Source organism: Moschus berezovskii, chromosome Y (genome assembly GCF_049115385.1).
Source record: "Moschus berezovskii isolate FMDL1 chromosome Y, NW_MosBer_1.0, whole genome shotgun sequence".
In the NCBI taxonomy this organism is placed as follows: Eukaryota; Metazoa; Chordata; class Mammalia; order Artiodactyla; family Moschidae; genus Moschus; species Moschus berezovskii.
In genome coordinates, this window is record NC_142489.1 from 15,627,359 (window position 1) to 15,647,172 (window position 19,814).

Genomic DNA, 19,814 nt, shown 5'->3' on the forward strand with positions numbered 1-19,814 from the left:
TTGAATTTAAGAAAGTTTTGAATTTAAGACATATGAAAGACAGCATACATATACAACATCTATCTAGTGGAAGATCTGCAAAAATAAACTGGACAGGAGGCAACATTCAAACGGTTAAGGATGAAAATATTCCAGAAACGCTGAAAGACATGAATCCTCAGATTTTAGAAACCAAGCTATCCCAAGTATGATAAATTCACAGAAAATTCCTCCCAGACACATTGCAATAAAATCGTCAAATGTTAAAGACAGTGAGAAGATCTTCAAACACTTAGGAAAAGCAAAGATTACTTACAAAGGAAAAATAGCAGACTTGTCAACAGAGGCAAAAAAAAAAGTCAAAAGAACACAGACTTAAACATCTACATTGAACATTATACCCTGCTTAATTACTATTTAATTCTTTAAAGAAAGTTTTGGTACACTTTTTCTAAGTTGATAATAGACTGAACTAGCAAGTTACCTCTGGAAAATCACTATCATGGTCTAGGTTTCAGTATTATGAACACTAGCATCCATTCATTCTGTAAGTACATGTACACAGCACCTGCCAAATGCCAAGTTCAGTGATCAGCAAGATTATGCTTCAACAGCAACTCATAATGAAAATGGCAACAAACAGATCACCTTCAAACAGAAGCCTATCCAATGCTGGATTCTCAGTGCATTTTTGTCTCTTACTTGCAATGACACCTTACAGAAAGTTACTTTACCCTTCTGGAACTTAATTTCTTAATCTAGAAAATAAGGCATTTAAGAAGTGACTCCAATATCTGGATGCAGAAGTTCACCTGGAGAATTTTATAATCCCCAGACTCGGATACACTCCTAGGCCATCTGAATCATAATTTGGGGGCTCTAAAATTCTATGATTCTATTCATTCTGGTTTAAAAACAAATGTGCAAACACTGTTTTTTAAAACTATAATTATTGGTAGCCAATAACTCATTTCAACTCATTCATTCATTAAAGATTTACTATGAGTGTGTGCTATGTGCTGGGCAGCTTATCAGGCAGTTCAGTTCAGTTCAGTCGCTCAGTCGTGTCCGACTCTCCGTGACCCCACGAATCACAGCACGCCAGGCCTCCCTGTCCATCACCAACTCCCGGAGTTCACTCATACTCATGTCCAAAGAGTACATGATGCCATTCAGCCATCTCATTCTCCATCGTCCCCTTCTCCTCCCGCCCCCAACCTTTCCCAGCATCAGAGTCTTTTCCAGTGAGTCAACTCGTCGCATGAGGTGGCCAAAGTATTGCAGTTTCAGCTTCAGCATCAGTCCTTCCAATGAACACCCAGGATCGATCTCCCTTAGAATGGACTGCTTGGATTGCGGTACAAGGGACTCTCAAGAGTCTTCTCCAACACCACAGTTTAAAAGCATCGATTCTTCGGCGATCAGCTTTCTTCACAATCCAACTCTCACATCCATACATGACCACGGGAAAAACCATTGCCTTGACTAGACGCACCTTGGTTGGCAAAGTAATGGCTCTGCTTTTCAATATATTATCAAGGTTGGTCATAACTTTCCTTCCAAGGAGTAAGTGTCTTTTAATTTCATGGCTGAAATCAGCATCTGCAGGAATTTTGGAGCCCAAAAAAATAAAGTCTGACACTGTTTCCACTGTTTTTCCATCTACTTCCCATTAAGTGATGGGACCAGAGGCCATGATCTTTGTTTTCTGAATGTTGAGCTTCAAGCCAACCTTTTCACTCTCCTCTTTCACTTTCATTAAGAGGCTTTTAAGTTCCTCTTCACTTTCTGCCATAAGGGTAGTGTCATCTGCATATCTGAGGTTATTGATATCTCTCCCAGCAAACTTGATTCCAGCTTGTGCTTCTTCCAGCCCTGCGTTCCTCATGATGTACTCTGCATATAAGTTAAATAAGCAAGGTGACAACATACAGCCTTGACGTACTCCTTTTCCTATTTGGAACCAGTCTGTTGTTCCATGTACAGTTCTGACTGTTGCTTCCTGACCTGCATACAGGTTTCTCAAGAGGCAGGTCAGGTGGTCTGGGATTCCCATCTCTTTCAGAATGTTCCACAGTTTATTGTGATCCACACAGTCAAAGACTTTGGCATAGTCAATGAAGCAGAAATGGATGTTTTTCTGGAACTCTCTTGCTTTCTCCATGATCCAGCGGATGTTGGCAATTTGATCTCTGGTGCCTCTGCTTTTTCTAAAACCTGCTTGAACATCTGGGAGTTCACGGCTCACATATTGCTGAAGCCTGGCTTGGAGAATTTTGAGCATGACTTTACTAGCTTGTGAGATGAGTGCAATTGTGCGGTAGTTTGAGCATTCTTTGGCATTCCCTTTCTTTGGGATTGGAATGAAGACTGAGCTTTTCCAGTCCTGTGGTCACTGCTGAGTTTTCCAAATTGGCTGGCATATTGAATGCAGCAGTTTCACAGCATCATCTTTCATGATTTGAAATAGCTCAACTGGAATTCCATCACCTCCACTAGCTTTGTTCGTAGTGATGCTAAGGCCCACTTGACTTCACATTCCAAGATGTCTGGCTCTAGGTCAGTGATCACGTTATCGTGACTATCTTGGTCGTGAAGATCTTCTTTGTACACTTCTTCTGTGTATTCTTGCCACCTCTTCTTAACATCTTCTGCTTCTGTTAGGTCCATACCATTTCTGTCCTTTATCGAGCCCATCTTTGCATGAAATGTTCCCTTGGAATCTCTAATTTTCTTGAAGACATCTCTTGTTTTTCCTATTCTGTTGTTTTCCTCTATTTCTTTGCATTGATCACGGAGGAAGGCTTTCTTATCTCTCCTTGCTATTCTTTGGAACTCTGCATTCAGATGCTTATATCTTTCCTTTTCTCCTTTGCTTTCCGCTTCTCTTCTTTTCACAGCTATTTGTAAGGCCTCCTCAGACAGCCATTTGGCTTTTTTGCATTTCTTTTCCTTGGGGATGGTCTTGGTCCCTGTCTCCTGTAAGATGTCATGAACCTCCGTCCAGAGTTCATCAGGCACTCTATCAGATCTAGTCCCTTAAATCTATTCCTCACTTCCACTGTATAATCATAAGGGGTTTGATTTAGGTCATATCTGAATGGTCTAGTGGTTTTCCCTACTTTCTTCAATTTAAGTCTGAATTTGGCAATAAGGAGTTCATGATCTGAGCCACAGTCCGCTCCTGGTCTTGTTTTTGCTAACTGTATACAGCTTCTCCATCTTTGGCTGCAAAGAATATAATCAATGTGATTTCGGTGTTGACCATATGGTGATGTCCATGTGTAGAGTCTTCTCTTGTGTTGTTGGAAGAGGGTGTTTGCTATGACCAGTGCATTCTCTTGACAAAACTCTATTAGCCTTTGCCCTGCTTCATTCCGTGCTCCAAGGCCAAATTTGCCTGTTACTCCAGGTGTTTCTTGATTTCCTACTTTTGCACTCCAGTCCCCTATAATGAAAAGGACATCTTTTTTGGGTGTTAGTTCTAAAAGGTCTTGTAGGTCTTCATAGAACCGTTCAACTTCGGCTTCTTCAGCGTTACTGGTTGAGGCATAGGCCTAGATTACTGTAATACTGAATGGTTTGCCTTGGAAACGAACAGAAATCATTCTGTCGTTTTTAAGATTGCATCCAAGTACTGCATTTCGGACTCTTTTGTTGACCATGATGGCTACTCCATTTCTTCTAAGGCGATTCAGAAATGAACCAAACAAAAAAACCTGTCCTTAGGGAGCTCACATTATACTAGAGCACACACAAATAAGAACACAACTTAAACAACATACATATGTGCAATCACGTTAAACGCTAAGAGGTAAAAAGATAAAGCAGAGAAAAATAAGCAAATGTCTAGGAAGGAGCAGGTTTGGCATTTTAGCAAGGTGCTCAGGGAACGTCACTGAGAAGAGAACTTTCAGTGAACAAGGTAAGGAAGTAAGGGAGCTCAGGCTCTGGGAAAGGCATTCTGATTCTCGGCAGAGGCAAGACCAAGTACAAAGTGAGAGTGGCCCTGGTACATGCGAGGACAGTGAGACAGCCCAGGGGCTGTTCAAGTGGACAAAGGAGAGGCGAGCAGGAGAAACGATGGGTGGTTAAAGGCAGACAGGCCGCTGATCAGATGGATCGTAGTAATAAATTTGATCAAATGAAAATAACACACTGATCCACTGCTTTATTAATGTATACTCAGGTATTTGCAGTTCTTTGTCATTAAAACCATACTGCAGTGACCAAGCTTGTACGTCTCACCACGTACACATAGGCAAGAATGTCTGTGGAGTAACGCCCCTGGAATCAATTACAACACAGGCACATCAGAGCTCTCCAAGTTGGCTGTGACCAATTCACACCCCACAGGCTTACTGAGAGCTCCTGTTAGCAAACACACTACCAATACTCAGGACCGTCAGTCTCTAACTTTCACCAATTTGAAGAACCCAAACAATGTCACTGTTTTTTTCCACTTGTGGGTGTACATGTGGGTATGTTTGGAGGTTCTTTATTAGGCTCTCTTGGTTTCTATTTCTTTACAATTTTAATTACTAGGAAACGGAATAGTTTTTTTCCTATTGCCCATTCAGGTTTCCTCATCTCTGAAATGCTTATTTCATGGGCCCATTTTCTACTGAGTTTCTTTATTTTTGTTCTTCACGTATTTTGAATGTAAGTCCTATCAAATTATTTCTGTTCTATATACGACAAACTATCTCCTCCCAGACTATAATTTCATTTATAGTGTCCCAACATACAGAAAATTTTAAGCTTGAGATAATTATCAGAGTTTTTTCCTTCTCTGACCTGTGCATGTATATAAAGAAACCTTTTCCCAGCTCAAGATTACAAAGCTAGTCTCCAGGCACTCCTGAATCTTAAGCCTCATTTTCCACAGTCAGGTCCTTAATCCTTCCACAATGTGCGGATGCTGACACCTCAACCACTCAGGTGTGCTCACGACCCCTGGGGCGGCCTGTCCCCAGCAGACACGCTTGGCCCTTACTGCTGGGCAGCAGGTCCTCTCTGATTATGGAAGGTTCCCCTGCCACGCTCCTGAGCTCCATATAATTTCATCCAGCACTTTTGCATAGGGATTTATATCCTGTAAACAGACTTTTCACAAAGTTGCACAGCAATGTTCAGCCAAAGTAAAGCATAAAAGAAACCTGTCCAATTGTTCTTCAGAATGGTAGCTCTCTTTCCATCACCAAGTGCATTTCTAAAGGAAAAGGAAATAAAATACTCAAAAATTTTTCAAAGGGTGTTATATAGTGCGTATCTATGTGTACTCTAATTTTCCATATACAATCTAGTTTTTTATATTTTTAGTCTATATATGTCCATTATAGGAAATCTGGAAAATACAGAAAAGCAAAACAAAGGAAACAAGTCACCCAGAGTCACAATCACAATTACCCAAGAATAGCTACTTTCAATATTTCTGGAGTATTTCCTGCACACAACTATCTATATCTCACCTATTTTTTGGTACTATGTGGAATTGTCAGCAAGACTTCTGATCTTGGAGAATAAAAGTCCCAGATATTTCACACAACACACTGGCTAAGCTATAATGGACAGAACATAAGTTGGGGCATGAGACTGAGTCCAGCACCATCACTAACTCTCACTGGGGCGGACAGGAAGTAATTAACCTCTTTAGGGTCACTTTCTCATCTGTAAGATGAGGCTAACAATTTTGGTTTTTCCTGTTTTCAGATTACTATGCTAAAAGCACAGTACACTGTAAACTGTCGAGTACTAAGGTCTAACAGCTGGTCTCTCATAGTTTCCTTATAGTCAGTGGCCTCCTCTGCCCAGCTCAGCCACCCACCACCACCCTCCCAGGGAACTTCACCACTGCTCAAAGCTGTTCAGAGCCCAAAAACACTAATTCAGGCATCCCACTCTTTCCCCTGATAGCACAGCTCCTTCCATCCTACTTATTCAACTATTCGTACTAGCTTCTCAGGGTGCTCACCTCACTGACTTACCCATTTTCTCTTTTTTTAATTTAACTTCCTTACTGATCTATCTTAAGATTTGCTGGTTCCTCATTTCATATTCCCATGCATACAACTTCATACTTCTTTGTCCCTATGTTTACATCTTGCTCTATGGCAAAACCCATTTCTGGATGAGCCCTGCTTCCTGCCTTCTCCAGGACCATATGTAGAGAGACAACTACTACCAGAGAAAAAACACCAGGAGTATTACTTACTCAGGATTCCAACGACCCAAAGGGGCCTTCAACGATGTTAACCAACATTCTAGATCAGATCACTCTCTAACTTTGTTAAATGACCATTTCAAATCTTATGTCCTTTCCAGGACTTTCCTGGTGGTCCAGTGGCTAAAACTCTGCACTTCAAGTGCAGGGAGGCATGGGTGTGATCCCTGGTCAGAGAACTAAGACCCCATATGCCTCGCAGAGTAGTCCAAAAAAAAAAATCTTAGGTCCTTTCCTTCCAACTCCCCTTTCAGCAGATGAGCTTTGCTCCTATTTCAATGAGTAAACTGGACCTATCAAAGAGAACTCTCTCAACCTAGCCCTAACTTTTCTCCTTTACAATGAAAGTTTCTTCTGCCTCCTGTGGCTGATTCCTCCACTTGTGCCATGTAACTACCCATCCTTAGTATCAATCATCCCTTCTCTCTCCTGTAAAATCAGACATTCCATTTCAGGAATCTACCCCCCATCAGTATGTTTTATTGTGGCAAAACACATCATAATTTACCCCATGAAACATGTCAAATGTAAAATTCAGTGGTATGAAGTACATTCACTTTGTCATGCAACTTCCTACTGACTTTTAATCTACTCAGATCTCTCATCTTTTAAAAAGCAAATAAAAAATAAATATCTTAAACCTTAAGCAAACACTGTTGGTAATCTACCCAGCAGCTAACCTCCTCCTCTGACTGCTAGACACTTGTTGTGAGGCTCCACCTCTAAGACTTCAAGATAATTCCTAGTAAGTTTAAGCCAATCATTGCAAACCCACTCTCCAGAGCGGCTTAGGGGTACACAGTTTAGGTGTGACCCAGAACTAAGGGGACCGCTCACTCTTAAAAAGAGATTACAGAAACAACCACAAAACAAAACAAAAAGATTACAAAGAACAAAAGTAGCTAACTTATTCTGCCAAACAGCAATACCTACTATAAGACCATATATACATTTTTTTAAAGATAAAATTCAAAAGCTATCTAAAGATAGACGGCCTGACAAACAGAAAAGGAGACAGAAAACAGAAACAGATCCTTATGGATCCTGATGCAGTCACCCGATTTGCATGGCAAAGCTAACACCGCAGCGCATGGAGAAAACACACTCTGAAAAGACGGGCTGAGTTGGCTGAGGGGGGTCTCTTCCATATCCCGGCAGGTAGCGCAGAGCCTGTGACAGAGATGCTTACGTATTCTTTATGCGTTCGAACACTGAGTGAACAAATGTGTCTCCCATATACACGTCGGAGGCAGAGCTGAGGCAGCAGCACAAAAAAGTTGCAGGGGCGGGGGGACCTGCAAGCAAATGGAGAAGCCAGAAAGTCCTCCTCCTCCTCTATCATCCCCCTACCCACCCACTTCTTGAGCACTTGCTACATATGGGCATACAGGCGCTGTGTTATGGATGCAATGTGGAATGTGGACAAGCTGGACATAGCCCTGCCCTCTTGGGGCTAATATTCCTGTGGGAGACAGACAAAACGGAAATAAAAAACAAGTGATTTCCAAGCCATATGAAAGCTAATGAGGTGGAGAGAGTGAATTATCAGGAAAAAGGGTCAGAGCAGGCTTCTAGGAGGAGGTGATAGTTGTGCTGAAACTCTAATAAAGGGAAGGAGGGGGCCCTGTGATGCCAGGAAAGAGCATCCCAGGCAGAGAAGACAGAGCGTGCACAGGGTCTGGGGGGCAGAGGGCTGCGGGTGAGAGCGGACATCCCAGAGGTAGAGAGGAATGGACAGGGACAGCAAGGGTTCCTGAGTTAGAGGCCGACGGCCCGTGAGGGCAGAGGCCTATGGTCTCCAGCGCAGGAAAGAGAAACCAAGGGCTGTCTCAGCAGAGCCGCTCTGGACGCCTCAGGGCAGAGGTGAAGCTGGGGGAGAGGATCAGACCAGGGGAGGGCTTCAAAACAGGGGCCCAGGAAGCACGGAGGGGCAGGGCTGAGGAGGGTCGGCTATGCTGGGAAGCAGCCTGAGATGCAGGTAAGGCCAGGCTCTGGGTTACCTCAAGAGAAGCATGAGAGCCCCACCCACAGGCTCCACAAGAAGGCGAGGGTGGGTGCAGCTAGGCACCCTACTCTGGCCATATCCCTCAGAGGCAGGGGGAGCCCCTCTCTCTTGCCCTGGGAATAGCAGCCCCACCAAGGCTAGCCCTGAAGTGGGGAAGAAGGGTGATTCTGGGTCCAAAAACAAAGGCTAAAAGAAAAAAATAATAGGGCTGGGTCATCTGGACGTTGACATGAACCTTGACTCCTACCTCATCCAAAAAACCACCTCCAGACGGATCATGGCATATCTCATGCATGTGTGCTCAGTCGAGTCCAACTCTTTGCCATCCCATGGACTGTAGCCCGCCAGGCTCCTCTGTCCATGGATTCTCCAGGCAAGACTATGCCATGCCCTTCTCCAGGGGATCTTTCCAACCAAGAGATCAAACCCATGTCTCTTATGTCGCCTGCACTGGCAGGCGGGTTCTGTACCACTAGCGCCACCTGGGGCTCCCCAGATGGATATAATCAGTCAAGCTTTTAGAAAACAGAATATTTTGCCAAGTAGGCAAAGATTATAATCAGAACACAAAAAGTGCTTACCATAAAGGGAAAAAATTGATAAATTGTAGTACGTTTAAATTACGACTTGCGTTCATGGGAAGAAAGCAAAAAAGGCAAGCCACAGAGCGTGAGAAGGCATTTGTAATATTCATATTCTGACCAATAACTCCTATCCAGAATATTTTTTAAAAACCTACTAATAAGACATTCAACTCAAAAGAAAAAAAAAAAAAGACTCAAACAGGCACTTCACAAAAGAGGGTATCTGAGTGGTCAATAAGCTATGAAAAACAAATGTTCAACTTAAACCTCATAAATTAACTCAAGGAAATGCAAATTAAAAGCACAGCACCGTATCACTACACACTCAGTAGAATGTCTCAATGAAATGACACAAAATAATAAGTGTTAGTGAGGACGTGGAACTGAAACTCTCATGTGCTGCTGGCAGGAGTGTAAAATGATGCAACCACGGTGCAAATTATGTGCATAGCTGATCATAAGCACACCCTCCTGTCCCAGCAATGCCACTCCTTTATTACATACTTAACAGAAATGAAGACATGTTCACAATGACACTATCTGTAAAAGTACCAGAAACCCCCAAATGCCCATCAAAAATAGAATGGATAAAATGTGGTATATTCATGCAATCGATGACCACTTTACAACCACATGCAGCAACATGGATCCCAAACACAATGCTGAAAACCAGACATAAAGAGCACACACCACATGGTTCTGTTTATACTGCACAAATCAGGCAAAACTAACCTATGGTGTCAGAAGTCAGGACAGGAGCTATCCTGGGGGAGGAAGTGGGCAGTGACTGAGGGGAACAAGGATGACTTCCGGGGTACTGGGGTTGTGATCTGCGTGCTGGGTATGGTGATTCGCGTCGGGAAAATTCAACCTGCACACGTATGAACTATACACTTCTCAGTATGTGTATTAAAATTTTTCTTTTGAGGAGTACAAGAGTCATCCTTCAGCGGGAGGGGGTAATGTCCCGTGTGGTATCTGAATTACAGAAGCCCTCCTTCCATCCTGAGGGGGTGGGCAGTCTGATGTCCAAGTCACATGGTGGGGGCTGGAAAAAAAAACCAACCACCTAGGTCTTTGATGACACTGTCGAGTCACTACATACACAACCCTAGAACCATATTCTGGAACTCTTGGATCAAGTAAGTTTTCTTCATCATTTAAACCAGCTGAATACGAGATCTCTATTATTTGCAGCCAAAATCACCTGAATACAATGGCAAACCTCTTCCGTCCTCTCTGCCCAAATGCCTTCACCAGCTGCCTGTGCTGGCTGCCTCCATCTCTTCATCCTCACTTCTCAGCCCACTCAGGTCTGGCATCTGCACCAAGCTTCCCGCTGACAGCTCTCTCTAGGGAACTAGAAGGTGTCCACAGAACTAAACCCTAGTTCCAAAGGGCTTCCCAGCAACCGGCCCTGTTGGCCACTCTCTCACTCGCTTCCAGGATCCTACACTGACTCCTGCTAGCTCTCTGGCGAACCTCGTAGGAGTCTCCTGTGCAGTTTCATCCTTCTCTAATCAGCCACTTTCTCTGTCCTGCAAAACTCAGTCCCAGCTCCCCTTCTAATGTCAGCCCACACTTTCTCTAGACCAGCCAACATTACTACTACCTGGGGCGGGGGGGGCTTCTAAAAAAGCCCAATGCCCAATTAAATGAGAACTTGGAGGGGTGAGTGGAGTGGATTTCTTCAAAGCGCCAGTGATTTCAATGTGCAGTAACAGTTCTGGACTTGGGAAGGGAAGGAGATGCTATAAACTGACTCTCTCAAACCACAACACCTAAGTATGTGAGAACTTTGAATGCCACAAAAGAGTTATCATCTTTCCCCCTGCTGCAAATCGTCACTTTCAGGGCCTGACCAGATCACAAAGAAATAGCAGCTTTACTCTCCAAGTTTCTTGATCTCACAATGAAGCAACAAAAGCAGGATTCAGATGGAATGGTCAGTTACTGTCAAATATGCAGTGACTATTAATCACACATACATTTTAAATCAAAAGTTAGTGTCTGGAAGTAAAATTACATATGCTGTTTCATCCAAGTAAAATAAATTCTTATTAGGAATTTATCCTACATATCTATGTATACTTGCATCAGAATGTAAAACACAAAAGGATATTACATAGCTTTTAAACTGGAAATAAGCTATGTTCTAATACAAACTAATGCATAGTAAAACACTACGCAGCCATGACTAAAAACTGGGGGAGATGTCAGTATTCACTGATGTGCAACAACTCCATTTAAATATCAAAAGAAGCAAGATGTGCAGCAGGGTATATAATATGCTCTTATCCATGTTAAAACAAAAGACACATACATTATACCGAACCAAACGAAAATGCTTTATTCTGACTTATAAAAATGGCAACTTCATCTGGTTCAAAGTAGTAAGTGTTCATATAGGCATAAAATATTACAGAAATGCATAAGGATCTCAAGAAAGAGATTAGGGCAGGGGTCTCAGGTGGGCAAGAGTTTTCAGTTTATCCTTTTGTACTCTTTAATTTTTTATGATTTGCATTTGTTACTGTGTTTTAAAAGAGGGGTGCACCTCAAAGAAGACTGATAAAGTAACTGTTTCCTTCAAAAGCAAATTCAGCATTTTTTAAAAGCAAAATAGAGACCATACAAGTAAGAGAACAGAGTGAGGAATAATTTATCAACCAATACACACACTAAAAATGTTCCACATACACTAAGACTTTTGAAAACTCTCACAAAAACATACAATTTACTTGATTTACACCTCAGACCTCAATTCAGAAACACACACACACACACACACACACAATCATTTAAAATCTAGCTGCCTGCTATTATTCACAAGTTGGGAGCTAATAGAAGGGAATACCATCTAAGGGTAGTTAAATACCAAAGGGTCAGAGTAAATACCAAGTTTTAAAATTCTATACTCTTCTTAAGTAAATTTAAAATACCCGAGACTAAGGTTTTCCCTTTTCCAATTACATTTCCTATTACACAGTTTATTCCATCCCACCAAAGAATTCAAATTTCCACACGCGAGTCCCACTGAGAATGAATTAAACAGTAACCCTAATCATCTACCTTGTATAACTATTGCAACCACAGAGGCTATAGATGCTTTTTCTAGATTCTGCTCTAATCTGAAAATTTCAAATTACCTCAATTAAAAGCATCACTCTAAGATGCCCTCGACCTCTTAAATTCTATTTAAAACGTGGACTTACAGAGGACCGGAAGATAAAGGACATCTCATCCCAGCCAGGCACTCTGGGATACACCGCACACAGGCTCAGCGGGAAGGACTGGCAGGAAGGAGCATGAGCCCACCCTCCCCTCCCCCACCCCAGCCCTGTTCCGCGGGTTTCCTGGAGCTGCATACCTCCTGAGAACGCTAAGGGTTCTGACTGGCTCTTGGCCTCACCTGTATCCACCCAAAGGTGCTCAGATTTACAAACTGACAGTGTGGCATTAAAACCTCCACCAACACGCTGACCATTTCTGAATGAAACATTTTCCCCACAAATACCTCACCTCAGGCTCCCAGCCAAACTGGCCTTAAAATATTTGTATTTCACTTACTTTATCTTAATGCTTGGTGTTTCATCTTACGTGCACTGTCAATTACACTGTGTATCAAATATACATAACAGTACAGAGAACAGCATTAACATAATCAATACCCATGTACCGGCTTAGCAAGACCTTAATATTTTGCCATATTTACTTCAGATCTTCTTGCCAGGTCTGTTACAGGTGACATCCATTGTGAACCATCTTTCCCAGCTCCAATCCATTTTCCTCCCTTCCTCCCCAGAGATAGCCACTCCATTGGTATTTTAACATGCCCATGCACTTCAAAGTCACTGTTAACACATACTATGTATTAATTATGCATATGCATATCATTTTGCACATTTCAAAACATCATATAAATGGCATCATACCGTACAAATCATTCTCCAACTTGCTTTTTCACTCAACATTGCATTCATTTTAACTGCTGCACAGAATTCCATTGTATGAATATACCATAATTCATTTTATCCATTCCCCTACAGATGGACTTTTAGGCTGTTTCCATTTCTTTACTCTTAACCACAACTCTCTAATGAAGGCTTGCACACATCTTCTCGGGTAGCCCAGAAGCAGGCAGGAGAGTACACGTCTTCACCTTGCCACATGGCTCTCCACAGTGACTGCACCGATTTACACATTTCTCAGGCCGAGCATGAAAGTTTCCTTTGTTCCACGTCCTCTCAAACACTTGGTGCTATGAGGTTTTAAAATGTTTGCCAATCTGATGGGTACGAAAGAGAGACTCACAGGTTTTAATCTGCATGTCCTGTAAGGATAATCATGTTCAGTGACTATTTAGATCATTATTTTAATTTTTTTCAACTTTCACATTGCCGTTTGAGCCTATCATCCCTGTGCATGGTGATTAATTGTAGAAACTGTGCATCCACCTGGGTTCACACCCACCCAGTGAGTGTCTGAGGACACTGCTTGACCGCCCGGGGCCTCGGGTTCCTCATCTAGAAAGACCCGGCAGCGCCCATCTCACAGGGCTGGGAGGGTTTTATGAGTTAACACAGGAAAAGCACTCACAACAGCACCAGGGAGGCTGGATGCTTCACCCTCAGCTGCTCAGCCAGATTCCCCTGACAGATCTACCAGCCCTCAGAGACGAGGGCTTCAACACCTCTCAATCCTGGCAACTCAGCTAACTGGCATGGGTCCTCCTGGGTCAAGGGCGCATCTGAACTGCTGGCAGTGTGTTCCTTTCTGAAATCATATCATCTACTCACTTGATAAGGAGTTACGTGCATTGCAGATTCAGGAAACATTATCCCTCCGTTACTGAGCAAGTCATGTAAATAACGAGGTGGGAAACACCAGTAAAAACCAGGGTGGCATCATGCTTCTGACATTTAACAAGCATCCAGCAGATACTGGTGACTGCCTAACAAGGAAATGCTGCTGACCTGCCTCTACAGGAAACTGCTATGGTGCTGACCCACAAAGCTAGACGGTCAGCTGGGAGGTACAAGGATGGATGCACAACCTTACTCTTGACCTTGACCTCACCAGGCTACCTGGCTTCTGTATTTTTGCTTTGATGCACCTCCTTCAGAGCAGTTTTAGCAGGCTCCTGCTTGAGTGTCTAGCATTCACCATTCACAAAAGAAGGTAGAAACCCCTCATTTGCCTCTCAGCTTCCAAGGAATCCCCTATGCAGAGGGGATGACCTTCGACCCACTCTAAAGTTTCAGACAGGCGCCTCGATTTTCACAAGAGGCTAGCCAAGTTGCCAGCCAACCTATTCACCTTGAGAGCATACAGAATGGCCTTCAAACAACAGGATATCTACAAGTCTGGACCTAGCCAGAGGCAATAACCTAAAGACATGTGCAGCCCATTTCTTGCCAGAACCAGTTGAGGACAGTGGTACTGATGGAAGACTGTGTCAAGCCCATCCATTCCTCTAGACTAGATAGCCTCGGTTATCCACGGCTTAAGCCATTTAAAAGCTGGATAACGTTAATACAGCGGTATTCTCCGAGGAGGTGATTTTTTTATTTTCTTCTTTTTAAGCTCTTGTATTTTCCAAATTTTCTACCATGAGAAAGTGTTCTGTTTATAATAAAAGAAAAACATAAATGTTATTTTTGAAAACTGTATACTTGGAATACACCATACTCCCCACTCCCACCTCCCACACTCCAACATAAGTACTCTCCCTGAAAAACAACTGATAGCAGACTCTCTGCTTTTGTAAGAATCTTAATCTGAAAAACTATTAATGAAAACCAAAACTGCACTCTCAGGGTGTGTTTCTTTTGCTCCGAACAGGAATGCTGCTGAGACTGTTCTCTACCCCATCACTCAGTCCATATTACTTGTAAACCATGTAAGAAATTTCTTCCGGAACTCAATATCAGGAAAACAGTTTCACCTGAGAAACTGGTGTCCTCTTTCTTCATGTATAGTGAGAATTCCATAACTTGCCAGGTATTCTCTTTTTATTTTGGGCAACAGAAAGGCAAGATGCAAATAGGAATTATAACTAATAACTAAGCAGGACCTTACGCCTACGCAACCTTATTCTGAGGATCCCAGCCTCTAACATGGTTTTTTATAATTTGTTTTTAGTATTTTTCTACTGAGTGGATGTATTCCTGAAGCAATCCTGTAAGACACAGTTAAATGTAACAGTCTACACTGCTCAACATTCATGCTTAATATCTAAGTCCTAAAAACTGTAAGCTGAGAGACAATAAAGTCATGCAGGCACTGTCAACAATCTTTCTCAGCTAATGAATACAAGCTCAGTTCAACATGAGGAACTAAGAATTACAATTTCACTCCCATAGTTAAATCATTAAACTTTTCTTTCCCTTATGAAGGACATTTACTTAGTTTTATTCATACTAATACAGAGGTAACAAATACAACAAGAATTCTTCCAGAACTATACAGATTAGCTAAGAGCAAAAGAAGGTAATATAGGTGTTATAAACATAGATTATGCATCATCATCAGGTAAGAGCTGTGTTTGAATCCTGGCATCACTACATCACAGCTTGAAAAAAAATGGAGCAGGGTAGAATGAAATTCATAATTATTAATGGCATGAGTTTATCCACACATAAAATATGGAAAATAACATTATCTACCTATTAAATACACCAAGTCGCTCAGTTGTGTCTGACTCTGTAACCCCATGGACTGTAGCCCGCCAGGCTCCTCTGTCCATAGGATTTCCCAAGTAAAAATACTGGAGTGGGTTGCCATTTCCACCTCCAGGGCATCTTCCCAGCCCAGGGATCGAACCCACATCTCCTGCATTGGCAGGTGGATACTGTACCACTGAGCCATTTGGGAAGCCCTATTTAAAGTGCTGTTGAGGATTAAATAACCTACGTGAAGTGCTTAAAATAATGCAAAGCATACGCTATCCACTCTATTAAAAAAATCACTGTTTCTGTCATTGCTGTTATTTTATATAAAGCCTACAGAACTCTCTTTAACCATTTAACTATTTCTGCTACTGAAGGATTTTCTTGCATAACTGCAAACGGAAACATTTCTCAAAGACAGGTATTTAGCATAACAGCTGAGCGATTAAGTACTCAAGCAACTTACCTGAATTGTCCAGTACGAAGAAAACAAAGAGCTCGGTTACGATTTTCAGGCCTTTAAAAAAAAATAGTGTTTCATCAGTAAAGAACATTACATTTAAAACAAAAACATAACTCAGAAATCATAAGGCAAGAAAAAAATTTCAAAACCTTCAAGTCTGTTTGGCAGAGCAGAAATGAATATAGGATTTGGAGTCCTAACTGGCCAAGTCCTGGTTCCTTCACTTCCTGAGGGGCTTGTTCAAATCAACTCAACTTCTCTGTATTCAAAATGAAGACTGAACGTTCTACTTTTTCTGTTGCGCTCATGGGGCTGCTGAGAGGATCAAACGAGACATTAAAAAGCTAGCGAACTACAAGCATGTTGTCACTGTAGAGGACAGAACACTTTTATGTAAGTCAGAAATGTACCACCTTGACAAAGGACATCTGTAAACTGCAACAGTAATTTAAACAGCGTGACTTCAACAGACAGGCAACCTTTCAGATGTGGTTTGCTACCTGGATTCACTCATTCCCTGTGGAGACAGGTGCATCTGGAAAGAGAGCGGCTGTCTACATCACACCCTCCTTAGGCTGCTACAGTGTTAGGTGGCCCAGCAAAGATGTCAGTAAGAACCAAGTGAGGCACACGTGCAAGAATGCCACAGAATTCCAGCAGTTGGGCAAACAGAAGATAGGGTAGAACACATGTATTCTCTCAACAATTCCCACTTTTATCCTTTAAAAGTTCCCTCACAGAAAGCACAAATCCCTGAATGGGTGACATCAGTAACTAATTAGTTAACTAACTGGTAAAGAATTAGTAACTAATTCTTTCTTATCAGTCAATAACTTGGAAGGAATTTGAAGGGAAAATGAGTCCGAGAAAAAACAGATGACTCTGTCCTGGAAAGCTTGGGAACAAGTTGGGGCAGGATAGAAGCAAATTCAAAATTTTGCCTAACAGGCTTAAGTTATATAACTTAAGTTCATCTATGCAGTTCACCTCGTGTTTCTTATACCTACCGGTGAGAAAACATTCTGCCCAGCAAAATGAAGATCCTCTCCAGTTCCTCATCTTGTGTTTCTTTCATACTGACTAGCATTCTAACGTGATCTGCTACACAGAAAGGGTCTCAGTGTTCCATTTTGCTCTTACCTACATTCAATGGCTCTGCTGTAATAGATAATAGCTACATCATATCTTTCTTTGGAAAACTCTTCATTTCCTTCCATTTTCATTAGTTCTCCTTGCTGAGAAATTAAAGTAAAAGAAGATTCATCAATTACATTCAAAAAGAATCAGGAACCCAAAAACCTAGGGAAAATGGTTCTGGGTTTTTATCTTAGATGTCAAAAATAATCTGGGGGATGACTTATGTAGAAAATGAGAACTCAATACCCAATATTTTGGCGTACACATTTAAAGAAGCCTGTCTCTAATGACTCACGGCTAACTTTGCTAAAAGGAATATTAAAAAGTAAACAAAACTACTACATTATGAATAATATGAACAATTAATCCCCTGTGTACCATATTTGGCGGGTCCACTTTTAAATATACATTATGCCTACACAGCAGGAAAAAAATAGATTCAAGGCAGAATTTTAATTTTAGGCTAGAAAATGTGATACTATTCAATAAACATAAGTGCTTAAAAAATAAATACATCAATAATATATAGGAAATGTTGATTAGACTAATTGCCCCTCAAAAAATGAGGTGACAAAGTTAGCAAAGATGAAATAAAAACAAAATGCAGAAAAAAAGGGCATGAAATCAAATATGCTATGGCTATAACTAAAACTTCAACTGAAACATTCAAATTTTTGAAATAAACAAACTATTATTTACTGGATTATAACATGACTTTAGCTAGAGAATTAAATAGAAAAATAATTTCCTAAATACTTTTCTAAAAATTTAGTTGCTAAAATCTTATTTCCTCTGAGTAAACTGTATGACATATGAATTACATGTCAATAAAGCTGGTCCCAAAGAAAATCATACTCTCTTAATTAATTAAAAACCTTTTAAATTAACTTTTAAAAAATCAAGCTTCAATTTTCAATTAATTCCGGGACTTCTCTGGTTGTCCAGAGGTTGGAAATCCGCCTCCCGATGCAGGGGACAAGATCCCGTGTGCCTAGGGGCAACCAAGCCCATGCGCCACAATGGCTGAGTCTGCACTCCAGAGCCCACGAACCACAACTACCGAAGTCCACCCGCTGCAACTACTGAAGCCTGCACACCCTCTGCTTGCTTTAGACAGGCACCGAAGCCTGTGGTTTGCAATGAGAAGCCTGCTCGCCACAACCATAGAAAGCCCACACAGCAACCAGTGCAGCCTAAAATAAGTAATTAAAATTAAAAAATTTTAAAAATTCCGATCAAGATGTCTTCCTCTTCCAAAACCAATTCCAATCAAAATTTATTAAAAATTTATCTCAAATATGTTATCAAATTTCAGTAGTTCTTCTTATATTCAGATGCGCTGTGTGCTTAGTTGCTCAGCCGTGTGCGACTCTTCGCGACCCTGTGGACTGTAGCCCGCCAGGCTCCTCTGTCCATGGGGATTCTCCAGGCAAGAATACTGAAGTGAGTTGTCATGCCCTCCTCCAGGGGATCTTCCCAACCCAGGGATCGAACCCACGTCTCCCATATTGCAGGCGGATTCTTTACCATCTGAGCCAATACTGAATTTTCCCCTGAATACTAATAAAAGTTCTAACAGGCAAATCTCAAAATATACTTACAAATAAATATTTATTCTCACCTCTAGACACTCCGCACAACTTTGAGTTTTAAATTCTTCAAGCAAACTGCAGTTTTCTGTTACAACTTTAGTTATGTGATACTTGTCTAAATGTTATTTTTAGGAGAGAGTGAGAAAAAATTTATTTTAAAAAAATGGTATTGTTAATGTTCTCACTCTTAGGCTAGGTAGGTGAGTCTGTAAAGTTAAACAACTAATAAATTGTTTCAGAAACATTAGATTCATTGCTTGCCATGAATCTAATTGGTCTTATTTCTAGCTTATTATTACTCTAGTTCTAACTGTAGTTAACAGTGCTCTGTCGTAACACATTCCAATCAGGCCTCATAATTACTCAAGTCAATTTAATAACACTGAGCTACAGTGTACCCAGCACAAAGTTCAACTAAAATTTCAGAAAACAAAAGCCTGGGAAACTACTTTCTAAAATATATTTAGCACATAAAAAAATTTTACATGTCTTATTTCAACATTATAACTCTCAAGTCAAAATCAGACATTTTTTGAAACGTTCTCATAAAAATGTACTAGACTAATTCAAATGCAGCAGATAATAACCAACATTTATGTTAAAAGTTTATGAGACCTCATTTTCTATATTTTAAGCTGTTCTATAAAAATATTTTATTAATAAGTGGTAAATAATAATTGTACTGCAAGAAAACTATAGTTATGCCTCCAGCCAAACATATTCATTTCCAAGGCAAAAGTAGTACCTAAAACTTAACACTGAAGAATTTCAGAAGATGATGGGGACATAATAAGATTATAGAACAAAAACCTGAACTTTGGGATCAGAGGGACCTAACTTCTTATCTAGGTTCTACTACTTAACAGACGAAAGAAGTATCATTTAACCTCTCAAAGTTTGCTCCTTTCTAAACCAGAATCACAGCAGCTACCTTACAGGGCCATTATAAAGAGGAGAGAACACAGAGTCAGAAACAAGCCCACACAGACGCCCAGTACATGATACTGGTCGTCTAATTTTACCATAAAATCTAGTCTATAATTAAAGGCTTCCAAAACAACAAAGAGAGCCACCTCTACTCATGTAATACAGCCCAGCATCTAATAAATATCAGGAAAACCTGTCTTCATATTTAAGCTTAATTTCTAACACAAGGGTAC

The 19,814-nt window shown here is 41.1% G+C and overlaps 2 protein-coding genes across 3 annotated transcripts in view; both read right to left on the bottom strand.

Moving 5' to 3' along the window:
* LOC148773064 (E3 ubiquitin-protein ligase TTC3-like) overlaps positions 1–19,814 on the bottom strand; it is a 128,635-nt gene that overhangs the window by 86,548 nt on the left and 22,273 nt on the right. The gene's annotated exons all lie outside the window — the stretch shown is intronic.
* Positions 1–19,814, bottom strand: part of LOC148773065 (E3 ubiquitin-protein ligase TTC3-like) — a 23,212-nt gene continuing 3,398 nt past the window's right edge. The window contains exons 3-6 of the mRNA XM_088834498.1: positions 18,684–18,769; positions 17,066–17,160; positions 15,929–15,979; positions 1–5,191 (exon numbers count right to left, since the gene is read on the bottom strand). Coding sequence (XP_088690624.1) covers positions 5,068–5,191; positions 15,929–15,979; positions 17,066–17,160; positions 18,684–18,769 — 356 coding nt within the window. The 3' untranslated portion in view covers positions 1–5,067. The remainder of the gene's footprint in view (positions 5,192–15,928; positions 15,980–17,065; positions 17,161–18,683; positions 18,770–19,814) is intronic.